At 56.5% G+C, this 15846-nt stretch overlaps 7 protein-coding genes across 7 annotated transcripts; 4 read left to right on the top strand and 3 right to left on the bottom strand.

Moving 5' to 3' along the window:
* The first annotated feature begins 485 nt into the window (after window positions 1-485).
* Window positions 486-3187, top strand: C7974DRAFT_234773 (uncharacterized protein). Its single transcript, XM_046137424.1, has 5 exons — window positions 486-712; window positions 769-1505; window positions 1556-2194; window positions 2249-2414; window positions 2463-3187. The coding sequence occupies exons 1-5, from the start codon at window positions 577-579 to the stop codon at window positions 2975-2977; spliced, it is 2193 nt and encodes a 730-aa protein (XP_045994940.1). The 5' UTR covers window positions 486-576; the 3' UTR covers window positions 2978-3187.
* Window positions 3107-4598, bottom strand: C7974DRAFT_399782 (Alpha/Beta hydrolase protein). The gene is made up of 2 exons (XM_046142444.1): window positions 4115-4598; window positions 3107-3969 (listed from the first exon to the last, which is right to left on the bottom strand). The coding sequence occupies exons 1-2, from the start codon at window positions 4485-4487 to the stop codon at window positions 3155-3157; spliced, it is 1188 nt and encodes a 395-aa protein (XP_045994939.1). The 5' UTR covers window positions 4488-4598; the 3' UTR covers window positions 3107-3154.
* Window positions 4599-4784: 186 nt separating this feature from the next.
* C7974DRAFT_399778 (lipid phosphate phosphatase-like protein 1) lies at window positions 4785-7235 on the top strand. Its single transcript, XM_046142443.1, has 5 exons — window positions 4785-5240; window positions 5288-5314; window positions 5414-5797; window positions 5845-5975; window positions 6023-7235. The coding sequence occupies exons 1-5, from the start codon at window positions 5161-5163 to the stop codon at window positions 6961-6963; spliced, it is 1563 nt and encodes a 520-aa protein (XP_045994938.1). The 5' UTR covers window positions 4785-5160; the 3' UTR covers window positions 6964-7235.
* Window positions 7186-7730, top strand: C7974DRAFT_399777 (uncharacterized protein). Its single transcript, XM_046142442.1, has one exon. It carries the CDS (start codon window positions 7356-7358, stop codon window positions 7662-7664), a length of 309 nt encoding a protein of 102 aa, XP_045994937.1. The 5' UTR covers window positions 7186-7355; the 3' UTR covers window positions 7665-7730.
* On the bottom strand, window positions 7254-10466 carry C7974DRAFT_458659 (Septin-domain-containing protein). Its single transcript, XM_046146084.1, has 4 exons — window positions 9539-10466; window positions 9005-9469; window positions 8366-8956; window positions 7254-8316 (listed from the first exon to the last, which is right to left on the bottom strand). Exons 1-4 carry the CDS (start codon window positions 10263-10265, stop codon window positions 7715-7717), a joined length of 2385 nt encoding a protein of 794 aa, XP_045994936.1. The 5' UTR covers window positions 10266-10466; the 3' UTR covers window positions 7254-7714.
* Window positions 10467-11043: 577 nt separating this feature from the next.
* On the bottom strand, window positions 11044-13156 carry C7974DRAFT_234657 (NTF2 and RRM domain-containing protein). The gene is made up of 5 exons (XM_046137423.1): window positions 12999-13156; window positions 12689-12941; window positions 12563-12637; window positions 11497-12504; window positions 11044-11445 (listed from the first exon to the last, which is right to left on the bottom strand). Exons 2-5 carry the CDS (start codon window positions 12854-12856, stop codon window positions 11194-11196), a joined length of 1503 nt encoding a protein of 500 aa, XP_045994935.1. The 5' UTR covers window positions 12857-12941; window positions 12999-13156; the 3' UTR covers window positions 11044-11193.
* A 1250-nt stretch (window positions 13157-14406) lies between these two features.
* On the top strand, window positions 14407-15817 carry C7974DRAFT_415666 (major facilitator superfamily domain-containing protein; the record flags this gene model as incomplete). Its single annotated transcript, XM_046143915.1, has 2 exons — window positions 14407-15588; window positions 15638-15817. 2 exons carry the CDS (start codon window positions 14407-14409, stop codon window positions 15815-15817), a joined length of 1362 nt encoding a protein of 453 aa, XP_045994934.1.
* Between the last annotated feature and the right edge of the window lie 29 nt (window positions 15818-15846).

Genomic DNA, 15846 nt, shown 5'->3' with positions numbered 1-15846 from the left:
CTTTCCTCCACCACACTGCATGCCTCTCACACCTCACTCTCGCTTCGACAAGCCATCAACAACCAAGACCAGTCGTCAGTATGCATCACAGCATATCACCGCCATGTCGCTACAAAGCCACGCATCTGAGTGTATCGTACGCACACCACAGCGCTCCAACACCACAGCTAACGATTCCCAGCATCCACAAGTAACTCGCCACATAACGCATCCCCCAAGGACACTCTCATAGTCGTGGAAACCAGACTCGGACTCTACAAGACCCTCGCGCTGTTCAGTGACATGGCGTCCAGTATGGACCTCGAGCACGGTGCCTCGGATGGTGCACTTCATCCTCACTCTCACCACGCGTGCGCGCTCCTGTCGCCAAGATGGCACGGTCGCGCGCTTTGAAGTCCGTCGCGTGTCTGCTCGAACGCGTTGCACTGTTTTCGTGTGCAAGTCAAGACCACCCATTCTCAACCATCCCCCAGCACCGCGCAATTTTGCAACATTTGTCTGCACTACTGCTGTGCTTTTCGATGGTCGTTTCTTCTTTGACTTATTGTACAAAGTTATCTACTCGATATTTCCACGATGAGGTCAAGGGCGAGATGGCAGTCTGCGCAGCCGGGCGTTATGGTGTATATGCCAGCACCTCGCGTCAGTGTTGATGAGACAAGGGACTCGCTGTCGCGGCTGAGTGTCACGGGTGATTTCGATTCAAGCTCAGGTCAGTTATTGCAGTAGCTAACCGCAATCCTCTAACTGTATACTAACTGAAGACAGCTCTACATTCTCAACAGTCGCAAGTCAGCGATACCATCTTACCCTCACTCGAGATTGGGTCGGATGTCCAAGTAAAAGAAGAGCCAGGCAGCTTTGAATCCACAAGATTCGCCTCGCCTGAGACCCTAGTGGATACCGATCGTGGCGAGATCTTCGAGGACGCCGTACCAGTTGTGTACTCACCCGGAAGCTTTTTATCCCAACTTATAGCTGCGGCTGGAAGCGATCTGCTCGAATCTAGTACACCAGATCCCGTATCATCTTCAAGTCGGATCTCAGAAGTTTCTACTGAAGACTACGTCCATGTCGGATATGAATCTGACCGGACTGATTTTCAGGAAGTTACCCCCTGTCCGTCTGTACGTAAGATTGCACACAAACGTGCAACTGTTACTAGAAGGACAAGCCAGCATTTTCAAAGACAGAAATCACAGAGAAAATACCAAGGTGTCGTCCGATCACTAGACTTCGGTGCAAGAAACAAGAAACGACCTACAAAGTCTACCTCGAGAAGCGCAAACATGCAAGCACTCGAAGACCTTCGAGTTCTCGAACGAGCGCCCTCGCATAGTTGGGATCAGGATGAAAGAGAGTTACTTTGTATTCTGAACCGCTGGTATTGCGCGCCAGATCGTACGACAGAACTGGAAATGTTCGCAAAACTTTTCAATTCTATCACGGGCCTTGGGCTTCGACCACACATTATACGCAACCAGTACGAATGTCATCTCCTCTTGGTATAGTCGTCCATTCCTTTCTTTGGGATAACTCCTAACTTTTGATTTAGTACGGAGGACTTTGCTTCCGGGAGTACGGTCGCGTATATGGAGTACCGTTTGACGACCCCGAGGGTCGTTACACAGAGATACGCAACGTTCTTGAAGAAGAGATCAAATCATCCGGACTCGATCTACGCAGGCGGAAGACCGAAGAATTTGTTGCTTCTGGTAAAGCTAAGTACGCAAAGTCTCCTGTGACTAGGAGAATCTACAAGTCCCTAGTTAAGAAAGCGAGACAAGAGGAAAAGGTAGGAGCACACCAAACGTCCGGCAGGGGCCATGCTTCGACCGATTCTCAGTCCTTTGCGACGATAGGCAGGGCTATTCGAGCGCCTACGGATGAAGAGTGGGAAATTATCTCGCATGCGTCAACCAGCCCAGAACCCATTACTGAATACGTCCAGGAAATCACGACGCCAACACCGGTATCAGTGACTGCGAGACCGCATCTGGCATTTCGAGTCTGGGACGCTGCAAATAGGACAAAGTTCATTAACGGAAGATTCGTCGCACAATGCTTTGTAAATTGGCCAAGTCCATTGCCGGCACCTATCGCCTTGGACGATTCCTCAGAGGCTGGCAAAATCTTGACCTTGCTACATTTGAGCAAACAAGGCGCCACTCCAGTTTATATCTCAACTGCTAGCGTAGGTCCCGAAACGATACACTACCTCACTACCCGTTATACTAATGCTTTACAGTCGCTCCTGCAGGCACTATCGTATGCGACAAGCATGCAGCACCCGCGTATTGCCCTTATTGACCTCGACGCTGCCAGCCTCCAGGAAGATCACAAGTTGCATCACGCAGCTGATATATTTCGTTGGCTTAAGTCCCATGGACTTGCGCAATGGGCCCGCTACAAGGGTAAGTCTTGGATGCAGCATTTCCAAACTACACACTAACAACAGCTAGGCTATGGCGAGTACTTTGCGTGGAGCGACATAGCACATGACGCTGTACTGCAGACTTTCGAGCTTGACCAGCTGATCGATAATCTCAACGCAGATGAAGGTTGTCGTGAGCTGTTCAACTTCGACGTGTTTGAGCCAGGAGCAAAGACGAGCACAATTGCGGCATCGCTCCGTGAAAGAAATCTAACACTGAACACGACAACAGCACGGGCCTTGGGTAGAATTGCTAAACTATTCGGCATGGCAAAGGACAACATGAATCTTCATCATCTTGAGGATTTTATCGCACGCCTCTTAGACGGGTGGACGATAGAGCGACCCGCTGCAATTGATATGCACACAATGAGTTCGCTCGCGGCTGTCTTTGCAACAACCCTAGGTACCCATGCTGGCGGCTACACTCTCCAAGATGTCATGGGAGGGTTCATTGGAGGCGTGGATCAGGGTGCACGTTGCATAGCCCACTGGAGTCACAGCCGCAGCGGAGGCCGAAGAAAGCGCTTTCGCGAGGCGTAGGTAGCTTCGTTACGGTGCTCCACCCTCAGGCTTCTTCAAGAAAAAAATCGGCGCATGAAGAAGGAGAGATTTAGAGAGCGAGATGATGTGTAGCGTGGGCGGGCAGAGAATGACAGGGCCAGATTGTTGTGGGACGTCTTTAATCTACAATGTTTCCTATACAGTCTACTCCAACAATCACCACCTCGTTAGAGCTCTTCCAACTACACGCATGATATCGTCCGCTCTCTCAATTGCCACTTCGTGCCCTGCACCCTCGACGACTTCAAATTCCACATTCGCCTTACCCAAGCAATCGGTCACATCTTCTATGACTTCGTCCTTCACAATGATGGGATCTGTCTCTCCCAACACGATGTGTACCTTCTCAAGGCGTCCAATACCTCCACTGATGTTCCTTCCCAGAACCCTCCACCTCTCATGCTCCCCATGCACTGGAGCATAGCGGATAGACGAGATAAAAGCAGGTACAAATCCCCGATTCTGCTCGATCTGCCAGTCAACCACCGCGCCTACAGTACTATACGGATTGCCCGGAAGCAGAGCATGGTGCGAGGAAGCATACACAGCATCGCCCCTGCTCGTCTTCGTCTTCGTCGTCTTCGTCTCAGCATTCTCCACAGCATCAGCCTCGGGCTCAATACTCCTCGCGACCTCTGGACCAGTCCACAACCGCGCCGCCACAAGGCTCTCGATCCAGCGCTCCGGCAGCACGCCAGAGGTGCTGTACAGCACGCGGCTCTTCCAGGTCGTGTGGCTCCGCCGGATTAAGCCGCCGGGGGCGACGAGCACGAGCCCGTGCACCAGGCGCGGGAAGTACGAGGTGAAGTCTGCGGCCAGGGCGCCGCCTAGGGAGTAGCCGATGATGGTGAAGGTGGACCAGTGGAGGGGCGAGGAGAGGAGGCAGATGTGGATTTGGGAGGTGTAGAGCGCGGAGTCGTAGCGGTGGGTGTGGGGGGATGGGCCGGAGGAGTAGCCGCGGCAGAAGAGGTCTGGTGGTTGGTGGTTAGTTGGGGTCTTACTGGTTGTCTACCATGTGCATGAAGCCTTGATGAAGGAGAGGCTCAACACGTCAACTTCAAGAGCAGTCTCGACCGCACGCAACCGCAACATTGTTACTAAGAGAAGTGTTCCTACCAAACAGCATCACACGACAGCCCTTTCCAACCAGTTTGTGCGCCAGATCAGTCAACGCAACACTTGGCGTCGATATGCCATGGATCAGCAATATCCTGTCTCCGTCCTCAGGTCCCCACTCGTAGACACGCACGCTGCCATAAGGAGAGTCCACATCTCGCGCTCCAGGTAGAGCATCTGGTGGGTACGGCAGCGTGTCTAGCTCGTGTGCCGCGAGCCCCGGCAAGGAAGAGTCCTGCGGGGATGGGGATCCAAACTTGTCCGTCCGCAACGAGCTGGACACATGTCGCAGCAGCAGCAGCGCGCCTAGAGCCCCTGCACCCAGAAACAGCGGTGGGGCAGGCAGTCTGAAACGTCCCAATGCAGACGTCATATCTGGGAGTCGTCTCCTGATCACAGCAGAGGGACGTGAGGTTCCCCCAGGTCGCGGGCTGACCAATAGACGGGTTGTGCGGGACAAAAATAAAGACTGTGCTCTCCGGGCGCTGTTGTGAGATGTGCTGATCGCGGCGCTAGCAGCACTCGGGCGATGCAGCACTGGCAGCCCCAACACGGCGCAGCGCATGGGCGAGCGCGTACGCGGGCCCGCCCTCAGTGCGACATTTGGCCGGCGAGCGTGCGGCGAGTCAAATTGCAGACGCGCACGACTTGGGGCGCTACCGCAGCGAGGGCGGGATTCGCGGGAGAGCCAAGGACTGCGGGCTTGGACGATCAACGCACTGCACAGGGTTCGCTGGGCTGCGCTTGGGGCCATCAGCGCCTGCCTGCGCCTCAGCCATGCTCACTGCCCACCGCCCATGCTGAGCACGCTGCGCCCTGAGCATCCCGCCGGCCCTTAACTCGCACACGCCCGCTGGTGCTGCTCTGCTCTCTTTGCTGCACTGCGTCTCTCCGGGCGAGGGCGTGACTTGACTACCATTGACTGCTGCCGCACGTCGTCACCCGCCGCACTTCGTCGCCCGCACGACGTCCTATTCCCAGCAGCGCCCGCGCCGGAAGCGCCGGAGATTTTTGGCGGCGCGTTTGGTCGGATGCTGTAGAACGCCATGGACGAGTGGACATCGAAACAGCTGCCGGAGCGGCTGCCCTTCTCCAAGAAGCGGCTGCCGAAGCGCGTCATCTTCTCGTGCGTCGAATGCGGAAACCGCCATGGGCGAGGGCTGACAAGTGCAGGTACATCATCGACTACCTGATTATCATGTAAGGGCTCCGGCGCTCCTTCCTCCGTCCGCACACGACCGCCTTCCCAGACGGCCAGGCAAGCCGCTCAGCCGCAGCACCCAGCTAACCGCTCCGCAGCGTCCTCATCGGCGTCTTCACCATCATCGACAAGGTCCCGCCCTTCCACCAGCCCTTCTCGCTGCAGAACTACACCCTGCACTACCCCTTCGCCCACAAAGAGCGCGTACCCGTCCCGCTGCTATGTGTGCTTGTCGTCGGCGGCCCCATCGTTATCATCGGCTTCTACACACTCGTCATTGATGGGCTGTTCTCCCACCAGACCCCCATGCCGGCTGGCAGGGTCGGCGTCAAGCGGCTGAGCGGCCGATACCGCTTCAAAGACCGTCTGTGGGAGCTGAATTGTGGCATCCTCGGCCTTGGGCTGAGTGTCGGCGCGGCCTTTACTATCACGGGCGCGCTCAAGAATGCAATTGGAAAGCCGCGCCCGGACCTTATTGATCGGTATGCTGGACACACGGCGGCAGGGAGCTTGAGCTGACGCCACACAGTTGCATGGTTAGAGATGGTGTGAAAGTTGACCCTTTGAGTCTGACGCTCGTAACTATCGATATCTGCACCCAGACCGATAACTACATCTTGCAAGACGGGTTCAAGAGCTTCCCCTCGGGGCACAGCAGTGGTATGTTTGGGTCGCACTGGCTGGTCTGCTGAGCTAATGTGTGGTAGTATCGTTCGCTGGGCTGTTCTACCTTTCCCTCTACCTCGCCGCAAAGCTGCACGTCATGGACGCCAAGGGCGAGGTTTGGAGGTCGTTCATCGTTCTTGTCCCGACACTCGGCGCAGCTCTCATCACCGGTACGCGCATTATGGACGCTCGTCACCATCCTTTCGATGTCCTCTCTGGCGCCCTGCTCGGCATACTCGTGGCGTGGGCTGCGTACCGGCAATACTTCCCCCCAATTTCGGAGACCTGGAAGAAGGGACGTGCCTACCCGATTCGCGCATGGGGCCGTGGCCCAGCTCTCCCACCCGCCCCTCATATCACGATCGATGAAGACGTGCAACCGCTCCGACCAATGGGGAAGCCAATGGGTCCGGTTGACGAAGAGCGCGGAGAAGCAACTGGCATCGCAGTGACAACTGACGGTGAGCAAGGCGTAAACGTCTTCCGCCAACAGATCTCGAACTCGCAGCGCAGACGCCAGGCGGAAGGACCATTTGGAGTAGATCGCAGCGACACACAAGCATCGAGCAATTACCGCTCAGACACGTTGGGCTCGAACTACAGATCCAACACGTTAGACTCTTCGTTATCGACCAAGGTCAACAGATACCAAAATGAGATGCCGACTGCGAATCCGTTCGCAGCGAATGCCGCGCGTCAACGCCGTATGGAGTCATATGACTACTCGTCCTCCGAGGAAGATGAGCCGTATGAGCTCCAGCCAACAGGTGGCGCCTACAACCCAGTCTCGGGACGCTTGACGGACACGGGCTACCACCCCCCGCAAGGAATCTCGCCGAACCCTACACCACCCCCGCCCGTAAACACCTTTGCGCCGCCCCATATGACTACAATGTCACCAACCGGAGACCTGAGTGACGGAAGGGACGTAGGACCGCCCCCACCCCCGCACGCTGTTGGCACAACGCCCCAACAGATATGAGACAGCAGGAAGAGCGGAGGATATGCATTCATCCTTGACTTGATTATACCCCGGGTGCACCGTCTGCTTCCAGGGAAGCGGCAACGGGACATGACGGCTGTAACGACTTGGCACTGGGCTGCTCCATGACAGGCAGAGGAGCACGGCGTTCTTGTAAATTGAATATGGGCGTGGCTGGCACGCGGCTGGCACGTAGCACGTAGCAACGTCGCACCGTGGACGCGGCGCAAGAGAAGATAGTACGATGTATTAAATCATAAGTAATATCTCAAGCTGCTGGTGTCGTAAACAAGTATATGACGAAGTGCTACATGCAGAATTTCCTATCGACTGAGTCTGGTATTTACTTGTTTGCTGGCGTGTGTGTGTGAGATATAGTAGCTCGCGAGCACATGGAACATCTCAAGCTGTGTCTTGCCGCGAGCAGTCTTTCTCGCACATTGCAGTCACTGAATTACCTATATTGCCGCTGGCTAGAAGTGCACGGCAAGACCAATACAGAGTATATACACTGCTCTTCTGTGAACCGTGTACCGATGGTTGCTACCGATCCGCCTGATCTGGTGTATCTGCGGTGTAACTGTAGCTCTACTCTCGCAATTGTGGATGATGGGTGTCACGCTGTGCCCCTTGAGCGTCTGCTATCTTCATCTGCAAGCACACATCAACCAGTCACGCATGATCCACGAGCACTGTACTGAGGTGAGATCTTCATCTATCTACCGTCTACACACACCACAGTCCACGGGTATCACTCGCCAGCGCCGCCAACCAACCACCCCCACACCCCGCCCTCGGGCATCTCCACCCCGCACACCCGCACAACCGCCAGCCCCACGGCGCCCAGCACACTCATCCCGCCCAGAATCTGCACCAGCACGACGCCGCGCCGCCTCACCTCGTCGCCGAACCCGCACAGACCCAGCGGATCCTTTGCGTCGAGCCCGGCGCCGCGGTACCGCTGGCCGCGCGGCGGGTCGTTCGCGTGGCGCACGACTGCCCACTCGGCCCGGGGCGCGCCGTCGGCGGCGGTGATGGTCCCGGCCTTGACCTCCTCGCCGACGCGGTCGAGCAGCCATTTTGCGCGCTCGTTGCGCTGGAGTTCCTCGAAGCGGTCGCGTTCGTTGCGCAGGCTCTTGTGCAGGTCGGTGGCCCATTTGGCGACGCGGATGTCGCTTGCTTGCGGGTTGGTGTTGATGTAGGGGGTGAGGGAGAAGGCGGTGGGGTCGGTGGGGGAGCCGGCGATGGAGGAGAGGAGGGGGGATTGCAGGTTGGAGTAGAAGGGCGAGGTGGTGCGGGGGACGAGGACGCCGGAGGGGGAGGCGGCGGAGAAGACGGAGGATGCTGTGGAGGCTGGGGTGTGTCAGCTTGGATGCTACTTGCTTTGGTGAGTACGGCTTACGATTCATCATAGTGCCAGCCAATCCCACCGATGCTGTGGCGGGGCTGCGTGGCTGCGGCAGACCGTGTCTGATGAACGAGTCTCCTAATAGGGGCGTCCTCCTCCTCCATGCAAGAAACTTCTTTGCCGCTGCATGCCTTAGCCATGCGATCGACTCTGGGTCGAAGACTTGCTCGATGAGACTGGAGAGTTCGGAGGGTACGAGTGGTTGAACGTAGTCGGGAGACATGAGTAAAGATGCATCCATGACGTCGTTATCAGTACCATGGTTTGATGATATCGCATATGGATGCGTCGGAGTAGGGAAAGGGAATTGGTTGGGCTCCTTCGGCTCAACCGTACGAAGGGCTGTAGTCGGGGTTGCCAGTGGATAGACGATGTCCAGACCCTGGACTGCAAGTAATGCATCGTCCAATGGCTTGCCAAATAAGAACGGTCTGACAGATGTAGCCTGAAGACGAGCCAGGATGGATGCCTTGAGTGATATCAATTCTTGGCCGGACAGCGTTTCTGACTTTGCGATGACAGGTATGACATTGGTCAAGGCGGATAGCCGCTGCATGAACTCAACGTCCTTAGTGATCTCTTTGCCTTGAATCTTGTCAGCGATGATAATGTGCCTCTCGTCGACGAACTTACTTGGTGGCAGCAGGTAGAGGATGACGTCCACCAGGATACCGCCATTGCCACTGACAACTCCAATTATCTCTCCATCTTCCATGCTGGTTACGGAGGCTGTTTGCTGAAGCAGGGACTCTAGGTATTCAATCACAACGTTCATGTCCTCCTCATCTGAATTGCCCTCGAGGTAGCCCGGCGTGTCCACGAAACAAATGTTCCTTTCTAGAACGGTGTCGCTGCTGCTCTTCCTTCTCCGCAGTACTCTAGTTTCTTCAACATCGGTCCACCAATGTGGATAGGGCTTGGTGCTAGCATGTAGCTCCGTCAGCCTCAGTGTCGCTCCTTGACCTGTCTGCCGTCGTCGAGGCTTCGGTCTCCGTGGAGACGGTTGCGAGAGCGACTGCGAGGGCGAGAGGGCATCTACATGAACGATGTCTTCGCAGCTCTGTACGATAGATCGAATGAGCGAAGTCTTGCCGATGCCTTTCAAGTAACAAGTCAGTGTCCCTAGCTCACTACAGTGACGCGGCGATCAAAAGAGGGTCTACGTACCAGCTTGGCCTGCAACCATGACCTTCAGCTTGCCCATATTCTTCCCTTTGGTAGTGAACGGGCGCCGTGTCGGCATCTGTATGCTCGGCATCACCAGCTGTGGAAAGCTGCTCGACGCACCCTGCTGGGTGTCGACGTCATCATCCTCCTCGCCGCTCGATGTAATGACCTGGCTTCCGGTGTCATCGAGAAGCGAGCCTTCGTCCGAGAGCTTCAGTGAGTGCAGCGACACTGAGGTTGGAGTGCTGGGTGTGGCTGAGGTGGGCAGTGGCGACAGCATGTCGTTGACGGGCGTGAGCGGCATGGAGGCGGTGCGACTGGAGAGCTTCCTCTTCAGCGTCCGCAGCGGTGAGGCCATGGGGCTCTCTGGCGACTTGGCCGAGTCTGCAGAAGAGCCGTGCGAGGCAGAGCGCGCAGCGTGGCGGCCATGGCTGCCTGCACTGCTGCGTCGTTCCGGCTTGTTGCTGGCGAGGGTGCTCTCCGCGCCAAACGCAGCCTCCAGAGTGTCGGCCAGGCTCTGCACGCCATAGGTGCTGTCCCGCGGCCTCCTTATCGACTGCGTACTCTGCGATGCAGCAAGCGACTGCTCCATCTCCTGCTCGCTCCGCATAAAGAACGTAGTGGGGCCGTTGCTCGACGGGGCAGCGGCGTGATCCATGCTCGACTTGCGGGACCGAGGCTTGATGGGCGCAGGCAGCGCGTCGCTGCCGCCGGGGTGCGGTCGCATGGTGCCAGGACGTTGGGAGTCTGCCGTGGGCGAACAGAACTCTCGTAAGCAGAAGGCGTGCTTGCCCAAGTCTCCGAAAGCTTGCGGAAGCGGGAGCAGCCAGGTAGTGTGATCGCCGTGGTCGCACCGTGTGCACCCCGCCCGCTGAGACCCCGCTGACTAGGGTACAGTAGGACCCTTGGGCTTCGAGATAGAGGATAAAGGCGCCAGACAATCACAAGTCCAACACGTGTCAAAGTATTTTGGAGGCTGCAGAGGTAGGCACTGCCGCAACTCCCGGCGTGACTTGACCTGTGACTTGTGACTTGCGACTTGTGACTTGCTGCTGCGCCGAGCTACAGCGTCGTCAGCCGTACTAGCCAATCACGCGCCAGCATACCACCGTACAGCGTGACGTTATCAGTTACAAGTGCATCGCGCGTCGGCAGACATGGATCAAGCGGGTACAGTATTCTCCTTGTGTCATACTCGTGCTACATGCTTTTGTACCCATCGCGCTCTTCCACCTGTCGTCTGTTTTGGAATGATGCTGTGCAGAAGCAAAGACAAAATGTACGGCCGAGCCCGGAATATACCCACCATTACTCCAGATCCTTTTCCGCCTCCCTAACCCATGCCCCGTCCACATACATTAGGTAACTGAAGAAATGGGCAAAGAAGTCGAAGAAACGCGTGCGCAGCGGTACCGAAAGGGAAATGCAACCATGAACCGACGCGCTATGCAAGGGCTCAAATATCCCACGGAGAGATGCGGACGCCCGACTTTTCCGCATAAGATGGTGACTTTTATACAAGAGCTGAACGAGGTCGGATACAGTACACATAACAGAAGCCGTGAATCGTTATGGAACGGTAAAGGTCGCTAAAGACTCGAAAAATGAGAGGGACACAAAGTGGAAACGAAGCGCAGTGTGTCAAGCTGCTACGCTCAGGACTCCTGAGGCGCGCCACGGCCACGAGCGGCACCACCGCGGCCACGGGGAACGAATCCGCCGCGAGGGCCACCTGGGCCACCTCGACCGCGCTGAGAACCACCGCCACGGGGGAAGGAGCCAGAGTACTGCTGAGGGCGCGTGCGGCGCTCCTCGACCTTGAGCTCGACACCGTCGACAGTGTGGGGGTTAGCAGCAACGGCTGCCTGGTAGCCAGCGGGAGTCTTGAAGTCAACAAAGGCGGCGTTCTGTGGAGAATGTTAGCTTGGGCTTGCCGTTACAGCGTCGTGTTCACTGACCTTGCCACGGCTGAGATCGAGGAACTCAATCTCGCCAAACTTGGTAAGAGCGGCCCTCAGGGAGCCCTCCTGGACCTGGCTGTACACGTTCTTAATGTATGCACGCTTCTGATCGGCCTCGGCAGCGGGTGCCTGGTTCTGTGCGCGGGACTGCTCCTTCTTGTGACCAGTGACTGACTGCCATCCAGCCGTCTCGCCCTGGCTTGTGGTGGGGGACTGCTCGCGAGCGGCAGCAGGAGTCTGGGCCGAAGCGCCGCTGGCGGATTGCGCGGGGGCTGCAGCCTTGGCCTCCTTAGGAGCCTGCTGGGCAGCGGGTGCGGTGAGTACAGGAGTAGCGACCTTGTGGGCAGAGGCAGCGAGGCTGGCCCAAGTGCGAGGAGCAGCGAGCTTCGGGGGACCAGCGGGCATGGCAACAGGAGCAGCGGACTTAGCAGCGGGGGCGGGTGTAGGGGCGGGTTCCTTGGGCTTCTCCTCCTCAACAATCTGCTCAGCGGGAGCTTCAGCCTCCTTGGGAGCCTCCTCGGGGGCGGCCGCCGCGACTTCCTCGACCTCTGGGGCCTTCTCGGCCTCGGCAGCCACCTCAGTAGGGCCGGTAGCAGTAGTCTCCTCTGCAGGAGCTTCCTCCTGTGCGACCTCCTCGAGCTTCTCATCGACCTTGGTCAAGTCTTCCTCGCTGCTGGCAACCTCGCCCTGGGGGGCCTCGGGCTCCACAGAAGCGGTGGCAGTGGAAGCAGGCTCCTCAACGCCGTTCGCAGCAGGCTCCTGAGCCTCCTCCTCCTCCTCCGGCTCCTCAGCGAGGTAGCGGAAGATGTCGTTCAGGACAAAGTAACCGTTGGTCTGCTCGGCGAGGACGAAGGTCTGGACGAAGCGCTTGTGGGGCTGGCCCTTGTTGGAGATCTCGCCAACAACCTGGATAACGATGTTGGCGTCAGAGCCCTGGGAGTCGACATTGGTGACGCGGACTTTGGTGTCCTTAAAGTCGAGCTCCTTGATGCGCTCGATGATGGGCTGGTTAGCTGTTAGCTTTGCGCCAATCGCGAACACTGCGCGGACAGTCCAAACGCACCTTCTGGCCAACGCAGACATTGACCTTCTCCTCTTCAACACCAGAGACAAACTGCGAGCGCTTGTTGTAGAAGAGCTGTGGGCGTGTTAACTAATGCTGCAGGTCTCCGGGAACGCATGCACGTACGAAGAGACGGTCTGGGCTCTTGCTCAGAGTGGTGTAGTACTGCTCGACAAAGTACCAGCCGACCTCGTCCTTGGGGATTTCCGAAGCAGCGGCCTGTTGTGCGGGCTGGCCTTCGCTGTTTTGCACATAGTCGCCATTAGTAGGCGCGGATGACTCGGTTGCTGCCATGTTGATAGTGTGTGCTCAGAGCTAAGACTAGTGTTGGTGGCGGATGTTCGAATTGGAGGCGCAGGAAGCTGTGTGCTTGTTCGAGCTTGGAGAGCAAAGTCAGAGGCTGCCGTGAAAGTGATGTGCGGCTGCTTGCACCTACCTGGCCAGGTGAAGATGACGGAAGGAAAATCGGGGTGCGTAAAAGTTGCAGTCTGAGGCGAGCTGTGAAATCAGCGGCTGCGCAAGTCGATGCAGTGATGCGGTAGCTCCTGCGGACTGATGGACGGTGGTGCGGAGCTGTTGTGCGCGTGAGGGTGGAAAAAGCCCAGAGCGGGACTGAGGCTCGAGCGCTCAATTCGCTTTCGCCTCGGTGGCCAAGCAACGACCCAACCGCTTCGCTGCAGCGCGTGCCAGTCACTGCCTTCAATATTCCACAGTGAGCGCGAATTCTCCACCTGCACTCTGAACATCATTCTCTCGTGATCACATGTGTGAGCGTCTGCAATCTACGTGCGTGGTCGAGCGGCCAGTCTCCATGTATTTGACGCACTGACGAGCTCCATGGTAAGCGCAAGCTCAGAGCCTCAGGCTGCGAATGTGTCGCCAATGTGCCCCCACTTGCCTCAATGGTGCCCCCACCTGCCTCACTCGTGCCAGAGACATGAGCTGGGAAACGTAGGTACACGACTTCCAGTGCTTACACGCCCTGTCCTGATGCTGTCACTGGCCACTGTGACGACTGCAAGCTGGGAGTTAGCAAAGCACTTTGCTGGTACAGCTGTATGTCGATATCGTCACCATTTCCGTTGCTCAGAGCAGGCCTGGAGAATACGACAGCACGACAGATGTATGTACTCAAGCACTTGCCTGTTTACCACACGGTTCTTATATGCACTGCTACAAAGAGGTTCGATCTAAACAGCAGACACCACTGGATATGCCCACGCAGTGATGAGGACCCTCTGGCTGCTCTGGTTCGGTTGTTTGCTGGGTGCTGGTACATCTTCCAGGACGAGCCTCTCGTCAAGGTGGTACATCAAACTGAACAAAATATTCTTAGCTCGATCCTCTCTGTGACTAGTCGTAGGGTGCAACAGATCGCGAGACGTGACGAGTCGCGAAGTTGCGATCTCCGATAGAGCGCTCGGACATCGACGGTGACCGTCTCAAGTCCGACTTCTCCGTTCTTGGGTCCAGCACCTTATTGCCGAAAAGCTTTTACAAGCTAATTTCTCTAACCCAATTGTGTTTGAGAACCAGCGGAAACTGCAACAAGGCTGACGTGCAGTGACGTTGTACGAACTGTGCTTTGGTTTGGCGGCTCGCTCGCCCTCATGAAAGACCGAGCATCTCGAGCATTGTTGCCCAACATGGCAACGAAGAACGCCACAAAATGGATTTACCGCATTGATCAGCCCTAATCCCGTGCTGCCTATTCTGTGAAACAACCTATATAACGATCCATTACGGAAAGTTCGTTCCATCAGGACTGACGGTCACCAGTGAGAGCGGTAAAGGCGACACACTTACTGCAACTCCAGCCTAAATAACACCCAAAGGTAGCCGAGATGTCGCAAGGCACGAGTCTAGTAAACTCGGTCGATGACCTACAGAAGCAAGCCCAGCCACAGCCCGATATTGAGCGACCACCTGTCGAACTGGACGAAAAGACGACAGACACACCACCATCAGGTCCTCCCACAGTCAGCCCATTCCACCCAAGTCAATTTCCCGACGGCGGCAAAGATGCGTGGCTGTGTCTTCTTGGAGGATTCTGCTGCCTCTTCTGCTCCTTCGGCTGGATCAACTGCCTTGGAGTCTTCCAAAACTACTATTCGACCCACCAGCTACGAGACTCTACGCCCTCCTCCATCGCCTGGATCGCCAGTCTTGAGATCTTCATGATGTTCTTCCCTGGTCCTATTGTTGGCTGGGCATTCGACAACTACGGCCCCAAATACCTTCTCATCTTCGGTACCTTCTTCCACGTCTTTGGCCTGATGATGACATCGCTCTGCACAGAATACTACCAGATCATCCTCGCCCAGGCCATCTGTAGCCCACTGGGTTTAAACTGCATCTTCAACGCCGCAACAAGTACAATCCCTACATGGTTCCTCAAGAAGCGCGGCACAGCCTACGGCATCATGGCCGCCGGCAGCGGACTCGGGGGCATCATCATTCCCATCATGGCCTCGCACCTGATCCCGCGTATTGGCTTTGGGTGGACGATGCGCTCAATTGCCTTCATGCTGCTAGGTCTGCTCATCATCGCCATTCTGACCATCACATCGCGTCTCCCACCACGCCCACGCCCGCTGCGCTTCAATGTCTTCATGGAACCCTTCGCCGACATGCGTTTCGTACTACTCACAGCATCTTCGTTCCTGTTCTTCATGGGGCTGTTCATCCCGATCAATTTCATCGAAACCCAAGCCATCGCCGATGGCATGAGCGATAGGCTCGCCGGTTATCTTCTCGCTGTGCTCAACGCGGCGAGTATCTTCGGCCGTATCATCCCGGGTCTAGTGGCCGACAAGTTTGGAGCGTTCAATATGCAATCAGTCTGCTGTCTGTGTGCAGGCATCATCGTTCTTGCGTTGGGCCTGCCTGCGTCGGGCAACGCAGCGTACATCACCTTCGCGGCGCTCTACGGATTCGCATCTGGCGCATATGTATCACTCCTCCCCTCGCAGTTGGCACGTATCTCTGAAGTACATCAGCTTGGTGTCAGACTTGGTGTCACGTTTGTAAGTTCACTCTACTCCGTCTCTTTTTCGGCTTGCTAACGATTGCTAGGCTTGTGTATCGTTCGCGGGTCTCGTCGGAAACCCAATTGCAGGTGCGATCGTGACGAAAAACAAAGGCAAATACTGGGGCTTGAACGTCTTTTCTGGCGTACTGCTCTTGGCGGGTGCGAGTATGTTTGCATTCACAAGAATGTACATTGCGAAATGGAAGATCGCTGCGAAGGTTTAAAAACCGATACGCAGGGTATATACGTGCCA

This window comes from Boeremia exigua, assembly GCF_020726555.1.
Source record: "Boeremia exigua strain MPI-SDFR-AT-0100 chromosome Unknown C7974scaffold_9, whole genome shotgun sequence".
NCBI classification, from domain to species: domain Eukaryota; kingdom Fungi; phylum Ascomycota; class Dothideomycetes; order Pleosporales; family Didymellaceae; genus Boeremia; species Boeremia exigua.
The sequence above is the reverse complement of the archived record's forward strand: the minus strand, read 5'-3'. Positions and strand labels throughout refer to the sequence as shown.